This window comes from Muscardinus avellanarius (genome assembly GCF_963383645.1).
Source record: "Muscardinus avellanarius genome assembly, chromosome: 11".
Classification (NCBI taxonomy): domain Eukaryota; kingdom Metazoa; phylum Chordata; class Mammalia; order Rodentia; family Gliridae; genus Muscardinus; species Muscardinus avellanarius.
In genome coordinates, this window is record NC_137797.1 from 7,886,591 (window position 1) to 7,907,285 (window position 20,695).

General features: G+C 45.8%; 2 protein-coding genes across 2 annotated transcripts in view; one reads left to right on the forward strand and one right to left on the reverse strand.

The window, feature by feature from the left end:
* The window catches only part of ACO2 (aconitase 2), a gene marked incomplete at its 3' end in the record, with an annotated part of 48,705 nt that extends 41,100 nt beyond the window's left edge, over positions 1 to 7,605 (reverse strand). The window contains exon 1 of the mRNA XM_080705057.1: positions 7,555 to 7,605. Within this exon, the coding sequence (XP_080561183.1) occupies positions 7,555 to 7,590 (36 nt within the window). The 5' untranslated portion in view covers positions 7,591 to 7,605. The remainder of the gene's footprint in view (positions 1 to 7,554) is intronic.
* A 518-nt stretch (positions 7,606 to 8,123) lies between these two features.
* Positions 8,124 to 16,509, forward strand: PHF5A (PHD finger protein 5A; the record flags this gene model as incomplete). Its single annotated transcript, XM_080705225.1, has 4 exons — positions 8,124 to 8,175; positions 8,767 to 8,790; positions 10,331 to 10,497; positions 16,420 to 16,509. The coding sequence occupies 4 exons, from the start codon at positions 8,124 to 8,126 to the stop codon at positions 16,507 to 16,509; spliced, it is 333 nt and encodes a 110-aa protein (XP_080561351.1).
* Between the last annotated feature and the right edge of the window lie 4,186 nt (positions 16,510 to 20,695).

The window sequence follows — 20,695 nt, forward strand, 5'->3', positions numbered from 1 at the left end:
GGTAGAATGTCCCTGGTTACACACACACACACACACACACACACACGCTCACTTGAGACTTGATGCTCAGACTCAAATGAGGAGCTTCTGTGAAAGACTCTTGACCTCATCCAGCTCTTTCATCTGTTGGGAGCTGGCCAAAAGATCATGAATGTCAACTGGGCATGGTGGCGTATGCTTGTACTCCCAGCATTTAGGAGGCTAAGCAGGAGGATCCGTGGCCAGCCTCAGCTACTACTCAGTGAGGAAGTTTGCGACTCAGTGAGACCCTGTTCCAAACAGAGAATAAAAAATAGGGCTGGGGGTATAGCTCGGATGTAGATAGAATGCCCTGTTTCATCCCCAGTACTGGGAAAAAAAGATGAAGAATGTGTAAATGAGCTTCTGCCCTCAGCTATTTTGTAAGTACTATGCAAACGCAGGACTACAGACTTCAAGTTCACCCACACCCCAGACAACAAAGGCCCCAAATCTAGGAGTCATCCCAGACAACAAAGGCCCCAAATCTAGGAGTCATCCCAGACAACAAAGGCCCCAAATCTAGGAGTCATCCTTACTCTCCATCCTTTCTATTCTGTATCCGAGGATCTGCCTCCAAAATACATCCAGATTCTGGCCAGGTGTGGAAGCACACATTTGTAACCCCAGTACTTGGAAGGCTGATACAGGAGGATCTCAGGTTAGAAGCCAAGATCAGCAATTTAGTGATCAAAATTTTAAATGGAGCCAGGCATGGTGGCGCACGCTTGCAATCCCAGCATTTGGGAGCCTGAGACCGGAGGATCGCGGTTTGTGGACAGCCTCAGCTAGTTAGTGAGGCCCTATTCAACTCAGTGAGACCCTGTTTCAAAATAAAGAATAAAAATAGGCCTAGGGGTGTAGCCTGGAAATAGAATGCCCCTGGGTTCCATCCCCAGTGCCACAAATAATTAAAAAGGAGGCAGGCATGGTGGCGCATGCCTGTAATACCAGTACTTGGACGGCTGGGCTGAGACAGGAGGACTGCAGATTTGAAGCCAGGCTCAGCAATTTAGAAGGACTCTGTTTCGGTTCATGGCCAGCCTCCGCTACTTAGTGAGGCCCTCTGCAATTTAGTGAGACCCTGTCTCAAAATAAAGAACAGAGCCGGGCATGGTGGCACATACTTGTAATCCCCGCGCTTGGGAGGAGGAGACGCAGGTTTGAAGCCAGCCTCGCTGGCTTAAGAAAAAAGAAAAAAAGAAAAAGAACAAACAAAAAAATGGGGCTGGGGATGTAGCTGGATGGTAGAATACCCCTGGGTTCAATCCCTAGTACCACAAAAAAAAAAAAAATAAATGAAGCGAGCATGGTGGTGCACACCTGTAATCCCAGTATTTGGGAGGCTGAGACAGGAGGATCCCAGATTCAAGGACAGCCTCAGAAACATAACAAGACTCTCAGCAAACCCTGTTTCCAAACAAAAAACAAAAAGGGCTAGGACTGTAGCCCAGAGACTGTCTATGAGTTAAATCCCCAGTATATGAGTCCAATCTCTAGTACTACATACACACACCTTCATATTCTGAACAAATTATCTACACCATTTGAACCCTGGTCCTAGACATTTTCACCCCTCCCTGGACAGCTCCAACAGCCCCCACAGTCTCTCTGCCTCTTCTTTTGCCCCTCTAGGATTCATCATCACACAGCAGCCTGAACTTTCAAGCACAAATCAGATCATGTCACTCCCTGCCTTAAAACCTTCCAGTGGATTTTCACTATACTTGCAAGTAAAACCTAACTTCCTTACTGAAGCCTACATGACCTCCACCTCCTGTTTGGACCCTTCCCTCCTAAGGCTCCTCAACACACTCAGTTCATACCTATCACCAGCGCTTTGTACCTACTGCTCTTTCTACTTGTAGTCTCTTCTCTAAAATGCTGAACAGCTGCCCTAGCCTCAAGTCTCAGTTCAAGTGTTACATCATTTGGGAGCTCTTCGCTAACCATCTCAGTTAAAGCCACGCCACATTCCCACCCCTCGTATCCCTAGTCATATGCTTCTAATGGCTGGAAACCAGAGTGTAAACAGAGCTTTAAAAAATAATTTCCAGCCAGGCATGGTGGCGTACCCTTGTAATACCGTACTTGGAAGGCTAAGACAGAAGGACTGCAGATCTGCAGCCAACCTCAGCTACTTGGTGAGGCTCTCCACAACTCAATGAGACCCTGTTTCAAAATAAGGGATAAAAAATTGGACTGGGAGTGTAGCTTGGAAGTAGAATGCCCCTAGGTTCCACTCCAGTAATGAAAAAAAAAAAAATCCTCCTAGTTTCTTCACTGTTTCTAATTGTTCTATCTGGTGGCAGGTACTGTCAAACATCAGTACGTGTTTGATCTAGCACTGTTCTCCAGTTACACAGTATAAGTGGTACCTCGTCCAAGACTGAGTCTTGAAGCCAAAAGGTCACAGTAGAGTGCCAGTTGCTAGCCCTCAGGCTTGGGGATCTGAAATGTGCAGATCTAAATCACATCTGCCAAGCCAGGGGTGGTGGCGCACCCTTGTAATCCTAGTACTTGGGAGGCTGAGACAAGAGAATCGCAGGTTCGAGGAGAGCCTTAGCTATTTAGTGAGGCCCTCCACAACTTATTGAGACTCTGTTTTAAAATAAAGAATAAAGGTGGCCGGGCGTGGTGGTGCACACTTGTAATCCCCACGCTTGGGAGGCGGAGACAGGAGGATCGTGAAGGTTCGAAGCTGGCTTAAGAGACCCTGTTTCCAAATTTTAAAAAGTATAAAAAATGAATCTGGGAGTGTAGCCCGGAGGTAGAAGGGCTTCCAAGAACTCCAGTACCACCAAAAAATAAAAATAAAAAATAACAAAATAAAGAATAAAAAATGAGGCTGGGGGGGTATAGCTTGGAGGCACAATGCCCCTGGGTTCCAATACAAGTACTGCAAAAAAAAAAAAAAAAATCACATGTGCCAACAACTAGTGATAAGGCCCTCTGCAAATTTATCTTAACTAGCATTTACTAGGAGGTACCAGCAAGGTTCTAAACACAATGCTCCTGGATTCCATCCCCAGTACTGCAAAATAAATAAACACTTTGCAACTATTACATGTATAAAAAAGATATACTGGGTAGGGGGTAAAAGGGGAATACACCGAAAATTTTTTTGTGCAGGTATGACTGCATCACTCGAATCTCATTATGTTGTATTATTACAATACACCAATAAAAATAGTGTGTGTGTGTGTGTGAGAGAGAGAGAGAGAGAGAGAGAGAGAGAGAGAGAGAGAGAGAGAGAGAGAGAGGATATATACACACTGGGGATCAAACCCAGAGCATTCTACCTCTGAGCTACACCCCCAAACCTTTTTTTGTGTGTGTGTGGTACTGGGGTTCCTGGAAGCCCTTCTACCTCTGGGCTACACTCCCAGACCTATTTTTTTATATTTTTTGGAAACAGAGTCTCTTACGCCAGTGCGGCTGGCTTCGAACCTGCGCGATCCTCCTGTCTCCGCCTCCCAAGCGCGGGGATTACAAGCCTGCGCCACCACGCCCGGCTCCAAACCTTTTTATTTATTCATTTTTTTTTTGTTAACAGGTCTCTCTAAGTTGCTGAGGCTGGCCTCAAACCTGCAATTCTCCTGTATCAGCTTCCCAAGTACTGAGATTACAGGTGTGTGCTACCATGCCTATAATCCCAGTACTTGGCAGGCTGAGACAGAAGGATCACAGGTTCAAGACCAGCCTTAGCAATTTAGCAAGGCTCTCAGCAACTTAATGAGACCCTGTTTCAAAATGAAAAACAAGCCAGAAGCCGGGTGTTGTGTCACACGCTTGTAATCCCAGCATTTGGGAGACTGAGACAGGATCCCAGTTTGAGGCCAGCCTCAGCTACTTAGTGAGGCCCTTTGCAACTCAGTGAGACCCTGTTTCAAAATAAAGAATAAAAACTAGGGCTGGGGTGTAGCTGGGAGGTAGAATGCCCCTGGGTTCCATCCCAGTACTGCAAAAAATAAATAAATGAAAGAATAATGAAAGAATAAATAAATAAATAGGAGCTGGGTACACTTGTAATCCCAGTACTTGGGAGGCTGAGACAGGAGGATCCAGGTTCGCAGCCAGCCTCAGCTACTTAGTGAGGTCCTCTGCAACTTAGTGAGAGATTCTGTTTAAAAAATAAAGAATACCTGTTTCCAAATAAAAATATAAAATAGGTCTGGGAGTGTAGCCCAGAGGTAGAAGGGCTCCATCCCCAGTACCACCAAAAAAAAAAAAAAAAAAAAAAAAAAGAATAAAAAATTTGGGCTGGGGGTGGAGCTCGGAGGTAGAATCCCCCTGGGTTCAACCCCCAGCCAGCGCCACAAAACAAAACAAAAAAACAAAGTGGGGGGGGCTTTAGGTGTAACTCAGAGGTAGAATGGCCTTAGTACCACACTCACACACATATACACCCCACCAAAAAAGAGGGGAGGGAGAAAAATCTTATATATTATTTTTATAGTACCTTACAGATGAGACAGGCCCAGAGAGGCTGAATAATGGGCTTTAAGTCACAGTTACTCATTATTAGCACCAGGATTCAAACTTGGGCATTCTGAGCCCCAAGTCCATGCTACCATTATACTATGTTTCCCCTCTAGCCCTTTCTTCAGCTATAAAATGAGGCTAACACACCTGCCATATCCCAGCCATGTGCTATTATCGGCACACTGTAAAGTAAATGTTAGATACTTTTATTGGCAATAGTAATTGCCATCATTCTCTCATCTTCTCTCTTTAGACCAGTGCAGAAAAAAAATTATTTTTGCTCAGAAAGATTTCCAAGGCCCTGTGAGATAGGACGTATTAGAACACAGTGGACACTCCATGAGGACAGGCACTGTCTTCCTTACTTATCAATTTTCTGAAGTAATGGGTGTTCTAGAAATACGTGAAACAGAAATGGACTGAGATTGCATCAACAAGGTTCTATGAAGTCACTACTAAGGTGGTAATCATCACTTAAAGTACCTCATTAAGGAGAGGTAAATGAGCTGGGCGTGGTGGCGCAGGCTTGTAATCCCAGCATTTGGGAGGCCAAGACAGGAAGATCACGGTTTGCCGCCAGCCTCAGCTACTCAGTGAGGCCCTCTACAACTTAGAACATTTTTCAAAAGAAAGAATAAACAATAGGGCTGGGGGTACAGCTCGACGGTAGAATGCCCCTGGGTTCCATCCCAAGTACCCCCCCAAAAAAAATAGGTAAATGTAAGAGGTTCTGAGAAGACCGTGTTAGCTGGTCATTACGTGAGAATCTGGCTATTGGGAAGCAATGTGGTATAATGCAAAGCACCCAGTACTGTTCCTTCATCTTAGCTGAATGAATACGCAAGGCAATCTTTAGTCCTGGACTCTGCTGCTGGAGTCACTTAGGCTCTCAAAGTCTTACATTCTCCACCTATAGAAGAGGAGGTTGAACTACAAGGTTGAAATACCTTGTACTTGCTTATTACTTTATAGCAATCCAAGTAGCAGATAAACATTTGCTTAGAGAGCTCCAAATAACAGATAAGGATTGAAGTTACATGCTCAAGGTCACAAGATCACAGTACAGCATGAACTACAGCCCAGATTTCTTTCTACACCATGCAAACACCCATACTTTCCTGGATCCTTTTCCGTTTAAAAATGTGTGACACTAAGCCGGGCGTGGTGGCGCACGCTTGTAATCCCGGCATTCGGGAGGCTGAGACCCGGAGGATCGCAGTTCGCGGACAGCCTCAGCTACTTAGTGAGGCCCTCTGCAACTCAGTGAGACCCGGTTTCAAAATAAAGAATAAAAAATAGGGCAGGGGGTGTGGCTCGGAGGTCGAATGCCCCTGGGTTCCATCCCCAGACCCGCCAAAAAAAAAAAAAAAAAAAAAAAAGTGTGACACTTATTCCTTTCTTCCCAGCTCAATAAGTCACTTTTTTTCTAACTAGTAATATTTCTTGACCTTAGTCATAGAACATTAGTCAGAAATAATCAACAATTTCCACATTATTTACCTGGAGAATCAAAAGGCCTTTAGAGATAATTAAGTGCAAGTCCCTTGCTTTTGCCCAAAATGGAGACAAGTATTCTCAGATAAATGATTTACTTCTTTGTTAAAACTTAAGCAATGCAATGAAAAATAACTTCACATAACAATGCTTTCTGAGAGTACAGCATATAACTTTTATTAATTTTATCATCAAAGTATTGCCACTTGAGAAATAAGACTGAAAAAGTTAATGCTAAAAGGTTGACAGAAAATGTCTAGAGATTCTTGCTTTATTTTTATTAACAAAAATACATACTTAACATTGAGCTTCTGAATATAACACCTTGGTCGAGTTTTCAAGTTAGTGAAAAACCATCTGACAGTCAATTTTCTAGACAGCTCCTAACAGGAGAGTCAAGGTCAAACCGTAGGGCCTCCTTACAGGAGGTGGGGAATAGGCCACCTAGTATTTGGTTTGGTTTGGTTTTGGTGGTACTGGGGGTGGACCCAGAGACTCTCTATCTCCAGGCTATACTCCCAGACCCATTTTATATTTTATTTAGAAACAGGGTCTCACTAAGTTGCTGAGAGCCTCACTAAGTAGCTGAGGCTGGCTTCGAACCCGTGCGATCCTCCTGTCTCAGCCTCCCAAGCACTGGGATTACAAGCGTGCGCCACCACGCCCGGCTAAGCCACCTAGTATTTGAAAAACAACTAGTCTTGGACTCACATTAACTGCTTTCTGCGCACTCACAAATATGAATTCAAATGACCACACCCCGGCTCGGAAAGTCCTGCGAGCGCAGGCTGACGGAAACCGCGGGTAGGAGGGTCGTGGCTCAGCCCCAGTGCTTCGGTGACACTCTGAGAGCTGGAACTTTCATCTACGTCTTGCATTTCTGCTACCTAGCAAACGAGGAAAATAACCTCACATCTCTCTCACTAGACGATTCTGTGAATCAAGTGATATTAGACGCCAATAAAAGTTTTAAAATCGGATGCAAAGGTGAGAAACTCATCATGGCTATTTGCTACGACGGGGGGCCTGGAAGAACATCCTCCCATCCCCGGCCTTGCTCCGCAGAGTCCTCATTAGGTGATATACGGTACTAGCTTCTCCAGGCGACAGGCCTGCCAGCTGGAGATGCACCCGGCTGACCAGCCTGTGCTGCTGAGAGGGGAGCGAAGGCGTCGGGCCCTGGGCCTAGCGGGCTCCACAGCCACCGCGACCCCCAGTCACCTTGTCCTCACCTTGAGGGACAAAAAAACACCCTAGGGGAACGGGAGGCGAGGTCCTCAGAAAGGACGAAGAGATGCCTGCGCTCGTCTCCGGGCCGCCCCGGTGTAGACCCACACTTTTCCGGGGCGGGAACTGGGCCAGGGGAGCCGTCGGTGCCGGGGACGCCTTGACCTAGGGCAGCGCAGGAGCGGGCACCGGCCCTGGGCCCGCCACGCCGACCCGGACGGGAAAAATCGGCCCGAGCTCGGTCCCGCCTCGCCTCGCCTCGCCCACCGCCGCAGGCACAGTAGGAGGCACCCCGCCCCCGCGAACCCAGGTTGCCCTGAGCCTGCTCACCTGCAGCCGGGTCACCAGGAGGCTGTAAGGCGCCATTTTGTGCACTGACAAAGATGAGGTCGCGTGAAAGTGACGTGCCACAAGGCGCCTTTAAAGCCCGCGTGGGGCGTGGCCAGAGGCTTACGTCACGGAAAGGGCGTGGCCTCCCGAGAGGCGCGCGAGCTGAGCGCGCAGGGCAGTGGGCGGAGCTCCGGTGTCAAAACGGACGCCCGACAGGAAAGAGCTGCATAAAAACCCTGGAAGAGTGCGCGAGGCCCTAGGTTCATCCTCGGCACCAGAGAAAACCCGCCGACAGGAGTAAACACTGACATAAACGTATTCTATCCCAAAGTACATTTCCATTATCTGTGCCACCTGTCTGGAAAAGTGATTTTTATTTTTAAGACTTTCATGAGCTGCAGAGACCTGGCTCTGGAAACTCGCGCGAGAGCTAGCGGGATTTGACGCGATTGCGTAAGCGCTGACAGGAGCCTCGAGGACCAATCAGAGTGACGCGAAGGCAGGGCCGTGAGGGGTAAAGGTCGGACGGAAGTTCCCCAGTCTTCCGGTAGCGGACTTGAGCGGGAGTTATGGCTAAACATCATCCGGATTTGATCTTTTGTCGCAAACAGGCTGGCGTTGGTGAGGCGGCGTCCTTCCCCCGGCTGTCTGGGTGGGAATAGTATTCGGGCCTGAGAGCCGAGGGGTTCCCATCTTTACGGCCTTTCCTTGAAGGCGCCACGTTTCCCGCCTCCACGTCTCAGGGTATTGAAGGAGCGCTCGGGTTCGCGGCCTCTGAAAAACATAGGGCGAGGAAGTGCGTCTGGGCCACGTCTGGAAAGATCGGTCTCAGATTACCCGGGACCTACGAGGGTGCGCCAGGCTGTGGGTTTCGTTCACAGTGAAATTTATGGGAAGCTGAGCATGGAAGTCCACGCTTGTAATCCCAGTACTTGGCCAGCCTCAGCTACTTAGTGAGGCTCTCCGCAATTTAGTGAGACCCTGTTTCAAAAGAGAGAATTTAAAAAAAATAGGGTTAGGGGTGTAGCTCAGAGGTAGAATGCCCCTGGGTTCAGACCCCAGTACCCCCCCCAAAAAAAAAATTAAGGTAATAATATGACCATCCCCGCTGCAGCCTTTGCGCCTGTCCCTACACTCGCCTCCCGGATGTACATCCCCATTTCGTCAGAACCTTAATAATAATCGTATTCTTTCCTGTCTTTGGTCTTACAGCCATCGGAAGACTGTGTGAAAAATGTGAGTGGAACACACCCTTCCAACACCCTATTCTTTCCCACTCAGCTTTTGTGGAGACATCAGCAGGCATTTCTGAGGAGCCACCAGATGTGCATGACTGTGAAACTGAATGCCATCCTGCAATCAAAGGCTCTCCATCTCCCCACTCCAATATTTTAAACAAACATTATATTTGGGTTTAAGAAAATATTTAGACAAGAATTGACAGACTCGCATGAACGCTCCCAGTACACACAGTTTTTTATTAGCAATTTATAGAAATAATCTCTCAGGTGCTGTTCTAAGCACTTAACATATGTTAAATGATACCTTTTTTCTGCATGTTGAAGGGAATGAGATGGACACTGGATAAGCAAATTGTGTGATGCCCTAGTCAAGGAGGGCCCCAAAGTAACTGTCAGATGAAGACTAGAAACCAAGCTTTGTGGCTCAGGCCTGTATTCCCAGTACTTGGGAGTCTGAGGCCAGAGGATCTAAGATTCAAGGCCAGCCTCAGGAACTTAGACCCTGTTTCAAAATAAAATTTAAAAATACAGTTGGAGTTGGGTGTGGTGGTACACGCTTGTAATCTCAGTTCGTGGGAGGCTGAGACAGGAAGATTGCAGGTTCACAGCCATCTTAGCTACTTGTGAGGCCCTCTGCAACTTAGAACCTGTTTCAAATAAAACAGAAATAGGGCTGAGGGTGTAGCTCAGGGGTAGAATGTCCCTAAGATCAATCTTCAGTACCACAAAAAGGGGAAGGGGAACTGGAACTTGGAATATACTGTATATAGTAATCAATCCTAGCTACTCAGGAGGCTAGAGCAAGAGGATTTAAAATTTGAGGCAAGATCCTGTCCCCAAAAGAGTTGAAGATGCCAGGTGTTTGTAACTCATGCCTGTAATCCCAGTACTTGGGAGGCTAAGATAAGGAGGATTACAGATTCAGAGACATCCTCGCCAAGTAGACTCTCAACAACCTACCAAGAATCCGTGTCAAAATAAAAAATGAAATTGGGCTGGGGAGTATAGCTTGGAGGTAGAATGCCCCTGGGTTCAATCTCCAGTATAAAACACACACACAAAAAAAAAATACTAGGGTGGCACATACTTGTTATTCCAGTACTTGAGAGGCTGAGACAGAAGGATCACAAGTTTGAAGCCAAAAGCAGCAATTTTTAGGACCTTATTCCAAATAATTAAAGGGAAGAAGTGTGGCTTGGAGGTAGAATGGCTGGGGGTTCAATCCCCAGTACCAAAAAAAAAAAAGGCTGGGGATATACCTATAATCCCAGGCACTTGGAAGGTTGGGGCAGGAAGATCACAAGTTTGATGCCAACATGGGAAACTCAGCAATATCCTTTCTCAAGTAAAATTTAAAAGGGCTGGAGATAATCACTCTGTGGTGGAGGGTTTTCCTAGCGTGCCTGAGGCTCTGGGTCTGATCTCCAGTACTTCTTCCCCTCTAGAAAAAAAAGGCTATTTCCCCACAAGAGAATGGCAAAGAACTTGAGAAAGTGCTTGCTAGTGAACATGACCCTATTCTCTTTTCCTTATAGGTGATGGCAAGTGTGTGATCTGTGATTCCTACGTGCGTCCCTGCACCCTGGTGCGCATATGTGATGAGTGTAACTACGGCTCTTACCAGGGGCGCTGTGTGATCTGTGGAGGCCCTGGAGTCTCTGATGCCTATTATTGTAAAGAGTGTACCATACAGGAGAAGGATGTGAGTATATACAGAACTTTCCACCTGACCTTTGCTCTCTTTGTTTTGTAACACTTTGCCATCCACAGCAATTTCCTCTGGTCTTTGGAGATTACTATGTTCAGCTAGTCACCTAAGTTATAATTTCTCCAACTACTTTGAGCCAACCTGGGTGGAGTCCAGTATAAAGCAGTAGTTATTTTGCATCAAGGGCAGAAATGCAAGACTAGCAAATCTCTGTCCACACCAGCAATTTGGAGAGCCCTCTCTCTTTCTTTGATGTCTCAGTGTGATTATTCATACTCAGAAACAACATCCTGCATTTGTAGGTTCTAACACAGTGCATGGTGTGTAATAGCCACTCAGTAGCCTTCTCTTCAGACTACTATCATTAAGTACTGTTTCAGTGGGTGTGGTGACAGAATTGAATCTGAGATCATGCAAATTGATTTGAGCATTAAGTGGTGAAAGAATGCTTTCCCTTCAACCACCCCCATATGAGGATTGAGCTCAGAGGTGTTCTATCACTAAGTTACAAAACCACACCTGTTGTTTTTTTTTTTTTTTTTTTTTTTTCATTTTTTATTTTCCAGCATCATCTAAGTTACACAGACTAGCCTTGAGTTTGTGTTCCTCTTGACTCAGGCTCCTGGTAGCTGCAGTTACAGGCTTATAGCTCTGCACCAGGAGAGCCTTTATTTAATATTGCAGAATTGATTGTGGGACTTCCTCATATTTGTGTCCTTTGACATTGTGTAGAGGCAGAGCATAGTTATTTTTGTTCAATTCTCAGAGCCAAAAGCCAAAAAAGAGGGCTTGTATATCTGTGCCAAAGTCAAGTTTTACCCTTGTTCTTCAGGTTAGTACTGGCAGGAGGTTTCTGGGTGAAGAGAAGTATAATATAGTCCCATGAGGCCAACAGAGTACATGATTACCTAATCTAGGATAAGGCGGAGTATATTTAACTCTTCATATTCCCATGTACAAAGAGTAGAGAGTTTGTACATGATACCTCCCTAATCCTCACAATAACTTTGTTAGATTGGGAGTTTGTATGTGTTCACATATGCTGGATTGAACCCAGGAGCTTTCTATCTCTGAGCTATACTCGCAGCTTTATTACCTTATTTTTTTTTTTTATTTTGAGGGAGGATCTTGCTAAGTTACTGAGATTAGTCTTGAATCTACAATCCTCCTATCTCAGCCTCCCAAGTGTTGGAATTAGAGCCTTGTACCACCACACAGGATTAAGTAGGGTTTGTGTGGTATGTGGTACTGGAGATTGAATCAGGGGCATTCTGCCTCAGGACTACTCAGCCTTTTTTTTTTTTTTTTCTTGTGGTGCTGGGGATGGAAGTATGGAACTCAAGGGCATTCTACCTCCAGACTATACCCACAACCCTATTTCTTATTCTTTATTTGGAAACAAGGTCTTACCAAGTTGCAGAGGACCTCACTAAGTAGTTGAGACTGGCCTTGAACTCGTGATTCTCCTTTTTAAGCCTCGCAAGAACTGAGTTTACAAGTGTCCACCACCACACCCAGCTTATTCTTTAGACTTTATTTGGAAGCAGGTTCTCAATAAGTTGTGGACAGTCTCACTAAGAAGCTGGGGCTGGCCATGAACTTGAAATCCTCCATCTCAGCCTCCCAAGTACTGGGATTACAAGCGTGCGCTACCACATCCAGCTCTGATTTCATTTCTTATTTGGAAACAGGGTCTTACTAAGTTCAGAGGGCCTTGCTAAGATGCCAAGGCTGGTTTTTAACCTGCAATCTTCCTGTCTCCCAAGTACTGGGATTACAAGTTTGCGCCACCGTGCCCGGCTGTGAAACCCTATTTAAAAATTTTTATTTATTTATTTATTTTTCTGGTACTAGGGGTGGAACCCGGGGGCATTTCTACCTCCAGGCTATTCTCCCAGACCTATTTTATACTTTATTTGGAAACAAGGTCTCACTAAATTCCTGAGAGCCTCACTAAGTAGCTGAGGCTAGCTTCGAACCTGTGTGATCCTCCTATCTCAGCCTCCCAAGTGCAGGGATTATAAGCATGTGCCACCATGCCCAGCCTGTTTCAAACATTTTAAAAAGCCTGGCAAGCCAGGTGTGGTGGCACACACTTGTAACCCCAGCATTCTAGATGCAGAGACCAGAGGATCACGGTTCACGGACAGCCTCAGCTACTTAGCGAGGGCCTTTCCAACTAAATGAGACCCTGTTTCACAAAATAAAAAGACTAAAAAATAGGACCAGGGGTGTAGCTCAAAGGTAGACTCCCCCTGGGATCCATCCACAGTCCCACAAAAAAATAAAATATAAAATAAAAAAGCTGGGCGTGGTGACACACGCTTGTAATCCCAGCATTTGGGAGGCTGAGACGAGGATTACAGTTCACCGTCAGCCTCAGCTACTTACTAAGGCCCTTTGCAACTCAGCGAGACCCTATTTCAAAATAAAGAATAAAATATAGGGCTAGGGTGTAGCTTGGAAGCAGGATACCCCTGGGTTCCATCCCTAGTACCGCCAAAAAATAAAAATAAAAAATAGGGTTGGGGTGTAGCTCCCTGGGTTCCACCCCCAGTACTGCAAAAAAAAAAAAAAAAAATTAAAAATAAACTAGGCCTCAGGGTGTAGATCAAAGATAGCATGCCCCCTGGGTTCAATCCTCAGTACTACAAAAAATAAAATATGGCTGGAGGTGTGGCTTAGATGTAGAACACCCCTAGATTTAATCCCCAATACCACCAAAAAATTTTTTTCGTTATTTGGGGAAGTGAGAAAGATCATAGATTAAGTAACAAGAACATAATTTCAGTTGATGGCTTGAACCTTCTCCTTTCTCACTTCTGGCTCCTATTCTCTGTGGCTTGGATCTGGTCACGCAGAGCTAGACTGCCCATCGTGGGGTGGAACCTTGGTTCTGCTGGTGCCTCTTTTCTCAGGTCTTGCTTGACCTGACTGGTTGTGCAAACGTGGTGCACTAGTCTTGGTGATGCCCTGGCATCTTATCATAGGTGATCGCCCAGCCAGGCATGATGGTGCACACCTGTAATCCCAGTACTTGGGAGGATAAGACAGGAAGAACACAAGTTCAAGTCCAGCCTCAGCAACTTAGTGAGACTTGAAAACTTAGTAAGACCATTTCAAAAAGAAAAAAAATTTAAGAAGGGGATTGGGAGTGTAGCTCAGAGGTAGATGGCCCTGAATTCAGTCCCCGGTACCAAGGGAAAAAGAAAGTTCCTCTTAAAGAGTGTCTGATACATAGTCTGTGTTGGTAATTCGAGTCTAAGTAGTGACAAGAAGATACTTACGCTGGCTCTATATTCATTTTAAGGACAGCGCTTCCGTGAACTTTTACATGGTTATAGCTAGAGTCTGGATCTGGCATAAGCATGCAACCAGAGAATGTTTAATAAATGTTAATTGCTGTCTGGGGTGCGCGACCTGATGCCTTTGGGTCCCTGCGCCTCACCTGTCCTGGGAATTACTCTAGACGTCCCTTCCCGTCTTTCACATGATCCGGGAATGCTTTGAGGATACTTGAGATGGCACCTCACTCACGTTTACTCAGCACTAGTTTCCAGGGAACACAAGGCAGTCCAGTGACGTGACCCAGCATCGCCTTCTTACAGATCATGTGGATTAAGTTCCATGGCTTTTTCCTATGCAGAAATCTGCCTACAACAAGTTACCCCATTATGCTCTTCTTCCTGCAGCTTTCATAATTTATACGGTAATTAGGCCAGTAAGCTAAGATGACTGTCCTCATTTCTAGTCCTCAAAGCCCAAGAATAGCCAGGAGTCATGGATATCTGTGGACATTGGTATTTTACCTCTGAGCTTTATTTACCCCCAGTGTTGTGGGGAGGGGTGCTGCTGCTGCTGCTTAAACCTGGGGGCATTCTACCTCTGAGCTACATCTCCAGTTCCATTTTAGTTGTTCTTTATTTTGAAACAGGGTCTCACTAAGTAGCTGAGGCTGGCTACAAACCTGCAATCCTCCTGTCTCAGCCTCCCAGTACTGGGATTACAAGCGTGTGCCACCATATCCAGCTTATATTTTATTATGTTTTATTTATTTGTTTGTTTGTTTATTTGTTTATTTATTTGTTTTTGGTGGTACTGGGGGTGGAACCGAGTGGCTTTCTACCTTCGGGCTATACTCCCAATTCTATTTTATATTTTATTTGGAAACAAGGTTTCACTAAGTTGCTGAGAGCCTCACTAAGTAGCTGAGGCTGGCTTCAAACCTGTGTGATCCTCCTGTCTCAGCCTCCCAAGCGTGGGGATTACATGGGTGCCTCACCACACCCAGCCTTAATTTTTATTTTGAAACAGGGTCTCACTAAGTTGTTGAGGTCCTCACTAAGTAGCTGAGGCTGGCCACAAGCCCAGATCCTCCCATCTCAGCCTCCCAAGTACTGGAATTACAAACATGTGCTAGCACGCCTGGCTAATTTTTTTTAAACAGGGTCTCCTTAGGTTGATAAGAGTCTCACTACTTGCTGAGGATGTCCTGGAACCTCCAATCCTATCTCAGCCTCGCAAGTACCAGGATTACAGGAATGCACCACCATGCCCAACTTAATTTGTACTTTTATGGCGCAGCATTCATATTAATGCCTTTGACTCTTTCTTAGTTCTTGCTGTTATTTCATTGTTGTTATTGCAGTTTTGGTTTGGTGCTGCATATAGAACTTAGGTCCACACAGGGGTCAGACAAGAGTTCTACTACTGAACTATATATCCCCACACCTTTCTCTCTCTCTTTTTTTTTTTTTTTTTTTCAGTACTAGAATTGAACCCAGGGCATTCAACCTCTGAACTACACCCCAGCCCTATTTTTTATTCTTTATTTTGAAACAGGCTCTCACTGATTTGCAAAGGGCCTCAATAAGTAGCTAAGGCTGTCCATGAACCATGATCCTCCTGTTTCAACCTCCCAAATGCTGAGAATAGAAGTGTGCGTCACCACGCCCAGCTCTTTTCCTTTTTTTGGTGGTACTGGAGGTGAAACCCAGAGGCTTTCTACCTCCGGGCTATACTCCCAGACCTCTATTATACTTTATTTGGAAACAGGGTCTCACTAAGTTGCTGAGAGCCTCACTAAGTAGCTGAGGCTGGCTTTGAACCTGTGTGATCCTCCTGTCTCAGCCTCCCAAGCGCAGGGATTACAAGCGTGCGCCACCACACCCGGCTTGGCTTTATTATTTTTGAAACAGGTAGAGACCCAGAAGATTGTGGTTCATGGACAGCCTCAACTACTTAGGCCCTTCACAACTCAGTGAGACCCTGTTTCAAAAAAATAAAAAGAGCCGGTCGTGGTGGCGCACGCTTGTAATCCCCGCGCTTGGGAGGCAGAGACAGGAGGATCGCCCAGGTTCAAAGTCAGCCTCGCTGGCTTAAGAGACCCTGTTTCCAAATAAAAATATAAAATAGGTCTGGGAGTGTAGCCCAGAGGTAGAAGGGTTCCATCCCCAGTACCACCTAAAAAATAAAAAAAAATAAAAAGAGCCGGGTGTGGTGACGCACACTTGTAATCCCCAGGCTTGGGAGGCGGAGACAGGAGGATCTGCACTGGTTCAAAGCCAGCCTTGCTGGCTTAAGAGACCCTGTTTCCAAATAAAAATACAAAAAATAGGTGTCTAGAAGTGTAGCCCAGAAGTAGAAAGGCATCCAGGAACCCCAGTACCACCAAAAAATAAATAAATGAAAATAAAAAGAATAAAAAATAGGGCTGGGGGTATAGCTCCGAGGTAGTATGCCCGTGGGTTACATTCCCAGTACCACCCCCCCAAAAAAAAAAAAAAACACACACACACACACAAAGGGCTGAAGATGTTGCTTGGAGTTAGAACCACTGGGTCCAATCTCCAGTCTCACACAAAATTCCTTTTTGAGTCAGGCTAAGATTTACCAGTTCTCTATTCTGTTTTCCAGAGAGACGGTTGTCCCAAAATTGTCAATTTGGGGAGCTCCAAAACAGACCTCTTCTATGAACGCAAAAAATACGGCTTCAAGAAGAGGTGATTTGTAGGCGGCCCCTGCCTCCCCCATCAAGCTGCTGCAGCTGCCAGAAAACACGCCTACTACCACCAGCAGATCAGGAGCGGAGCCAGAACAGCGCCAGAACCGCCTGCTCGAGTACTGGCACCAGCACGGGGTGGGGATGGAAAAGGATTCTTCATACAGTGCTCTGGCAGAACATCTGAGAAAAACAGATAGGTTGTTAATGGTTTCTCTTAAATTTGAGAGGCCAGTCTCTTTTTCCCATAGATTTTTCTCAGTACATCAAGAGCTTCTTAGAGGAATATCCTTTCAGTCGTCTGTCTGAGGAACTGAGCGAAACTCCCCTAAGTGAAAAGAATTCTTAACAGCAGCTCTGACAGCACTCGTCCTGGATGGCCCTCAGCATGCCGCAGAAAGCCATCTGAACAGTAGATGTGATGTCCTGCGTTTGTTAGTTTTCTTCTGAGAATTTGGAAACCCTTTCTGATCCTATTGTGTGAATAAAGTTGGCGTTTGTTTTCTGGTACTCGGTCACCTTCCCCCTTTAACTCAGCTCCAGGATGTTAGGTAGGCATGGTGGCCCATCCATGGAATCCCAATACTTCAGAGGCTTAAACAGGAGGATCACAGATTTGAGGCCAGCCTCAGCAATTTAGTAAAACCCTTTTTTTTTTTTTTTTTTTTTTTTTTTGCAGGTTTTGGGATGGAAGCCAGGGGCATCTGACCTCCGAGCTACACCCCCTACCCTATTTTTATTCTTTATTTTGAAACCGGGTCTCAAAGTTGCAGAGGGCCTCACTAAGTAGCTGAGGCTGTCTGCGAACCATGATCCTCCAGGTCTCAGCCTCCCGAATGCTGGGATTACAAGCGTGCGCCACCATGCCCGGCAGCCCTATTTAATATTTAGAAAGGAAGTCAGGCACACATTTGTAATCCCAGCTCTTGGGAGGCTGAGACAGGAGAATCACACAGGTTCAAAGCCAGCCCCAGCTACTTAGTGAGGCTCTCAGCAACTTAGACCCTGTTTCCAAATAAAGTATAAAATAGGTCTAGGAATGTAGCTCAGAGGTAGAAAAATCCCTGGGTTCCATCCTTAGTACCACACACAAAAAAAAAAATTTAGAAAAAAGCCGGGCGTGGTAGTGCAGGCATGTAATCCCCAAGCTTGGGAGGCAGAGACAGGAGGATCGTACAGGTTAGAAGCCAGCCTCTCTGGCTTAAGAGACCCTGTTTCCAAATTTTAAAAAGTATAAAATAGGTCTGGGAGTGTAGCCCAGAGGAGAAGGGCTTCCAGGAACCCCAGTACCACAAAAAAAAAAAATTTTTTTAAAGAGTTTGTTTTAGCTTAGAGGCAGAATGCCCCTGAATTCAATTCCCAGTATCACACAGACAAGAAAGTATTTTAAGCCGGGCGTGGTGGTGTGCACTTGTAATCCCAGCATTTGGGAGACAAACTGGAAGATCACAGTTCAAGGACAGCACAGCATCAGCTGTTACTTAGGTAAAATGCCCCTGGGTTCCCCAGTACTGCCAAAAAAAAAATCAAGCTGGTGTTGTATCTCAAAGGTTCAATCCCCAGTATATCACAAAAAAAGTAATAAAATAGGGATGGGAGAGTAGCACAGAGGTCCTGGGTTCAAAATCCAGTACCAAATACAAAGTATATAAAGTGCGGGTATACTCACTTTAATGACGTTTCTCTTTGAAATATTTAAGGAAATTAACAAATTAAGGACAAACTAAGACTGACCCTAACTCAGCTATCACCTTGGCCTGCTGAGGTGAAGTATTTTGTCCTGAGGAGGCATACCCACAGTCTGAGTGCAATCAAGTACATCTTTCATAGGATACATTTGTGGTATTGGAGAAGGAGCCCATTCTGTTCTACCTGTGAGCTACACCCCAGGCCTTTTATTTTTTGTCAGGTCTGGGGATGGAACCCAGGGGCATTCAACCTCTGAGTTGCACCCCTTGCCCTATTTTTTGTTCTTTATTTTGAAACAGGGTGTCAAGTTGTAGAAGGCCTCACTAAGAGGCTGAGGCTGTCTACCAACTGTGATCCTCCATCCTCAGCCTCCCGAATTGCTGGGATTATAAGCATGTGCCACCATGCCCGGCCTTTTTTTTTTTTTTTTTTTTTTTTTTTTTTTATGCGGGTCTGGGGATAGAACCCAGGAGCATTTGACCTCCAAGCTACACTCCCTGACCTATTTTTTATTCTTTATTTTGAAACCAGGTCATACTGAGTTGCAGAGGGTCTCACTAAGTAGCTGAGGATGTCTGCGAACCGTGATCCTCTGTTCTCAGCCTCCCAAATACTGGGATTACAAGTGTGTGCCACCATGCCCGACTCCCCCCCCCCTTTTTTTTTTTTTTTTTTTTTTTGTGGTACTGGAGTTCCTGGACCTTGTACCTCCGTACTACGCTACCAGACCTATTTTTTGGAAACAGGGTCTTTTTTTGTGTGTGTGGGTCTGGGGCTGGAACCCAGAGGCATTTGACCTCCAAGCTATACCCCCTGCCCAATTTTTTATTCTTTATTTTGAAACAGGGTCTCACTGAGTTGCAAAGGGCTTCACTAAGTAGCTGAGGCTGTCCACGAACCACCATCCTCTGGTCTCAGCCTCCCAAATGCTGGGATTACAAGTGTGCACCACCATGCCCGGCTTGGAAACAGGGTCTCTTAAGCCAGTGCGGCTGGCTTCAAACTTGCGCTATCCTCCTGTCTCCACTTCCCAAGCAGAGGGAGATTAAAAGCATGCCCCACCACACCCAGCCCCCTTTTTATTTTTATTTTTTACTTTTTATTATTATTTTATTTATTTATTTTGGTGGTACTGGGATTCCTGAATGCCCTTCTACCTCTGGGCTACACTCCCAGACCTATTTTATATTTTTATTTATAAACAGGGTCTCTTAAGCCAGCACAGCTGGCTTCGAACCTGCACGATCCTCCTTTCTCTGCTTCCCAAGCACGGAGATTACAAGCGTGCGCCACAACTGCTCCCTTTTTATTTTTTGAAACAGGGTTTCCCTAGGTTGCTAAAAGTCCCCTCCTTCAGTTGCTGAAGCTGGTCTTGAAACTGTGATCCTCATCCTCCTGTCTGTGATCCTCATCCTCCTGTCTCTGCCACCCAAGTACTGGGATTAAGGGAATATGCCAAGAACACCGTGCTGACACCAAGGATTTGATAAATTCCTGAGGAATCCAGGCCCAACTTCACCCTTCAATTTACTAGCAAAGCTAAAGAAAAAGACTTCCAATCCAGGGTTTTGGTTTGACTCAATAAAACCAATTGCTTATGATGTATTGCATGCCTAAAATCGAATTAAGGTGGCTTCTGCCTTCAAGAATTGACTTAGGACCTGACAACATGTAGCACAACAGGATGCACAAAGGAAGGATTTGGGCCGAGCTCGAGGCCCACCTCGGGTAGGGAGGGGAAGATCTGAGCTCAGTGGTAGAGGATGAGCGGGTGTGAGGCCCTCGGGCCCATCCCAGCACTGAAAAAATCCAAACACAGTGATCAGGCAGGTTTTCTAGGCACTGATCCCCAGCCACTGACTGCTTTTCAGTTCTCCCCTGCTGCTCTCTCTGCCTCAGTGTTTTATTTTTGAACTTGTTGATGCCTCTGTGATTCTCCCACACACACACCCTTCTTGCTCAGCTAACTCCTACTCATCCATTAGACCTGAGCCAAAGATTTCCTCAGAGATCTCTCCCGGTCCCCAGTGTGACTTCCCTGCATACTCCCCCAGAGCACCGTGTGTGTTTCCTTGAAGCATCTAATGATTATTGACTGTCACCTCCCGGGCTGTGCTCTGCCAGCCCACTACAGGTGCTCAGTGCTGAGTGAATAATGGAAGTCAAGAAAACCAGATGAACTGAGCTTCGAAGGGTATGTGGGAACGAAAAGGCTGGGCGGGTGGCCGGGTGGGCAGCGGTGTGTGGAAGGGCCAACAATTTCAGCAAAGGCAGAGCAAGGCTGTGGTCAAGAAACTCCAAGCAGTTGTAAAGTATTAATATGATAAGTAAAAGGGGGCAGAGAGTAGGACATTTTCAGATGACAAGAATTTATCATTGGTTCTATGTTAACTTTAGTTTTTGTTTTGTGTTGTGTTTTTTGTCCTGGGGATTGAACCCAGGGACGTTCTAGCTCCAAGCTATAGCCCAGCCCCTTTGATTTTTTTTTTTTTTTTAACCAGG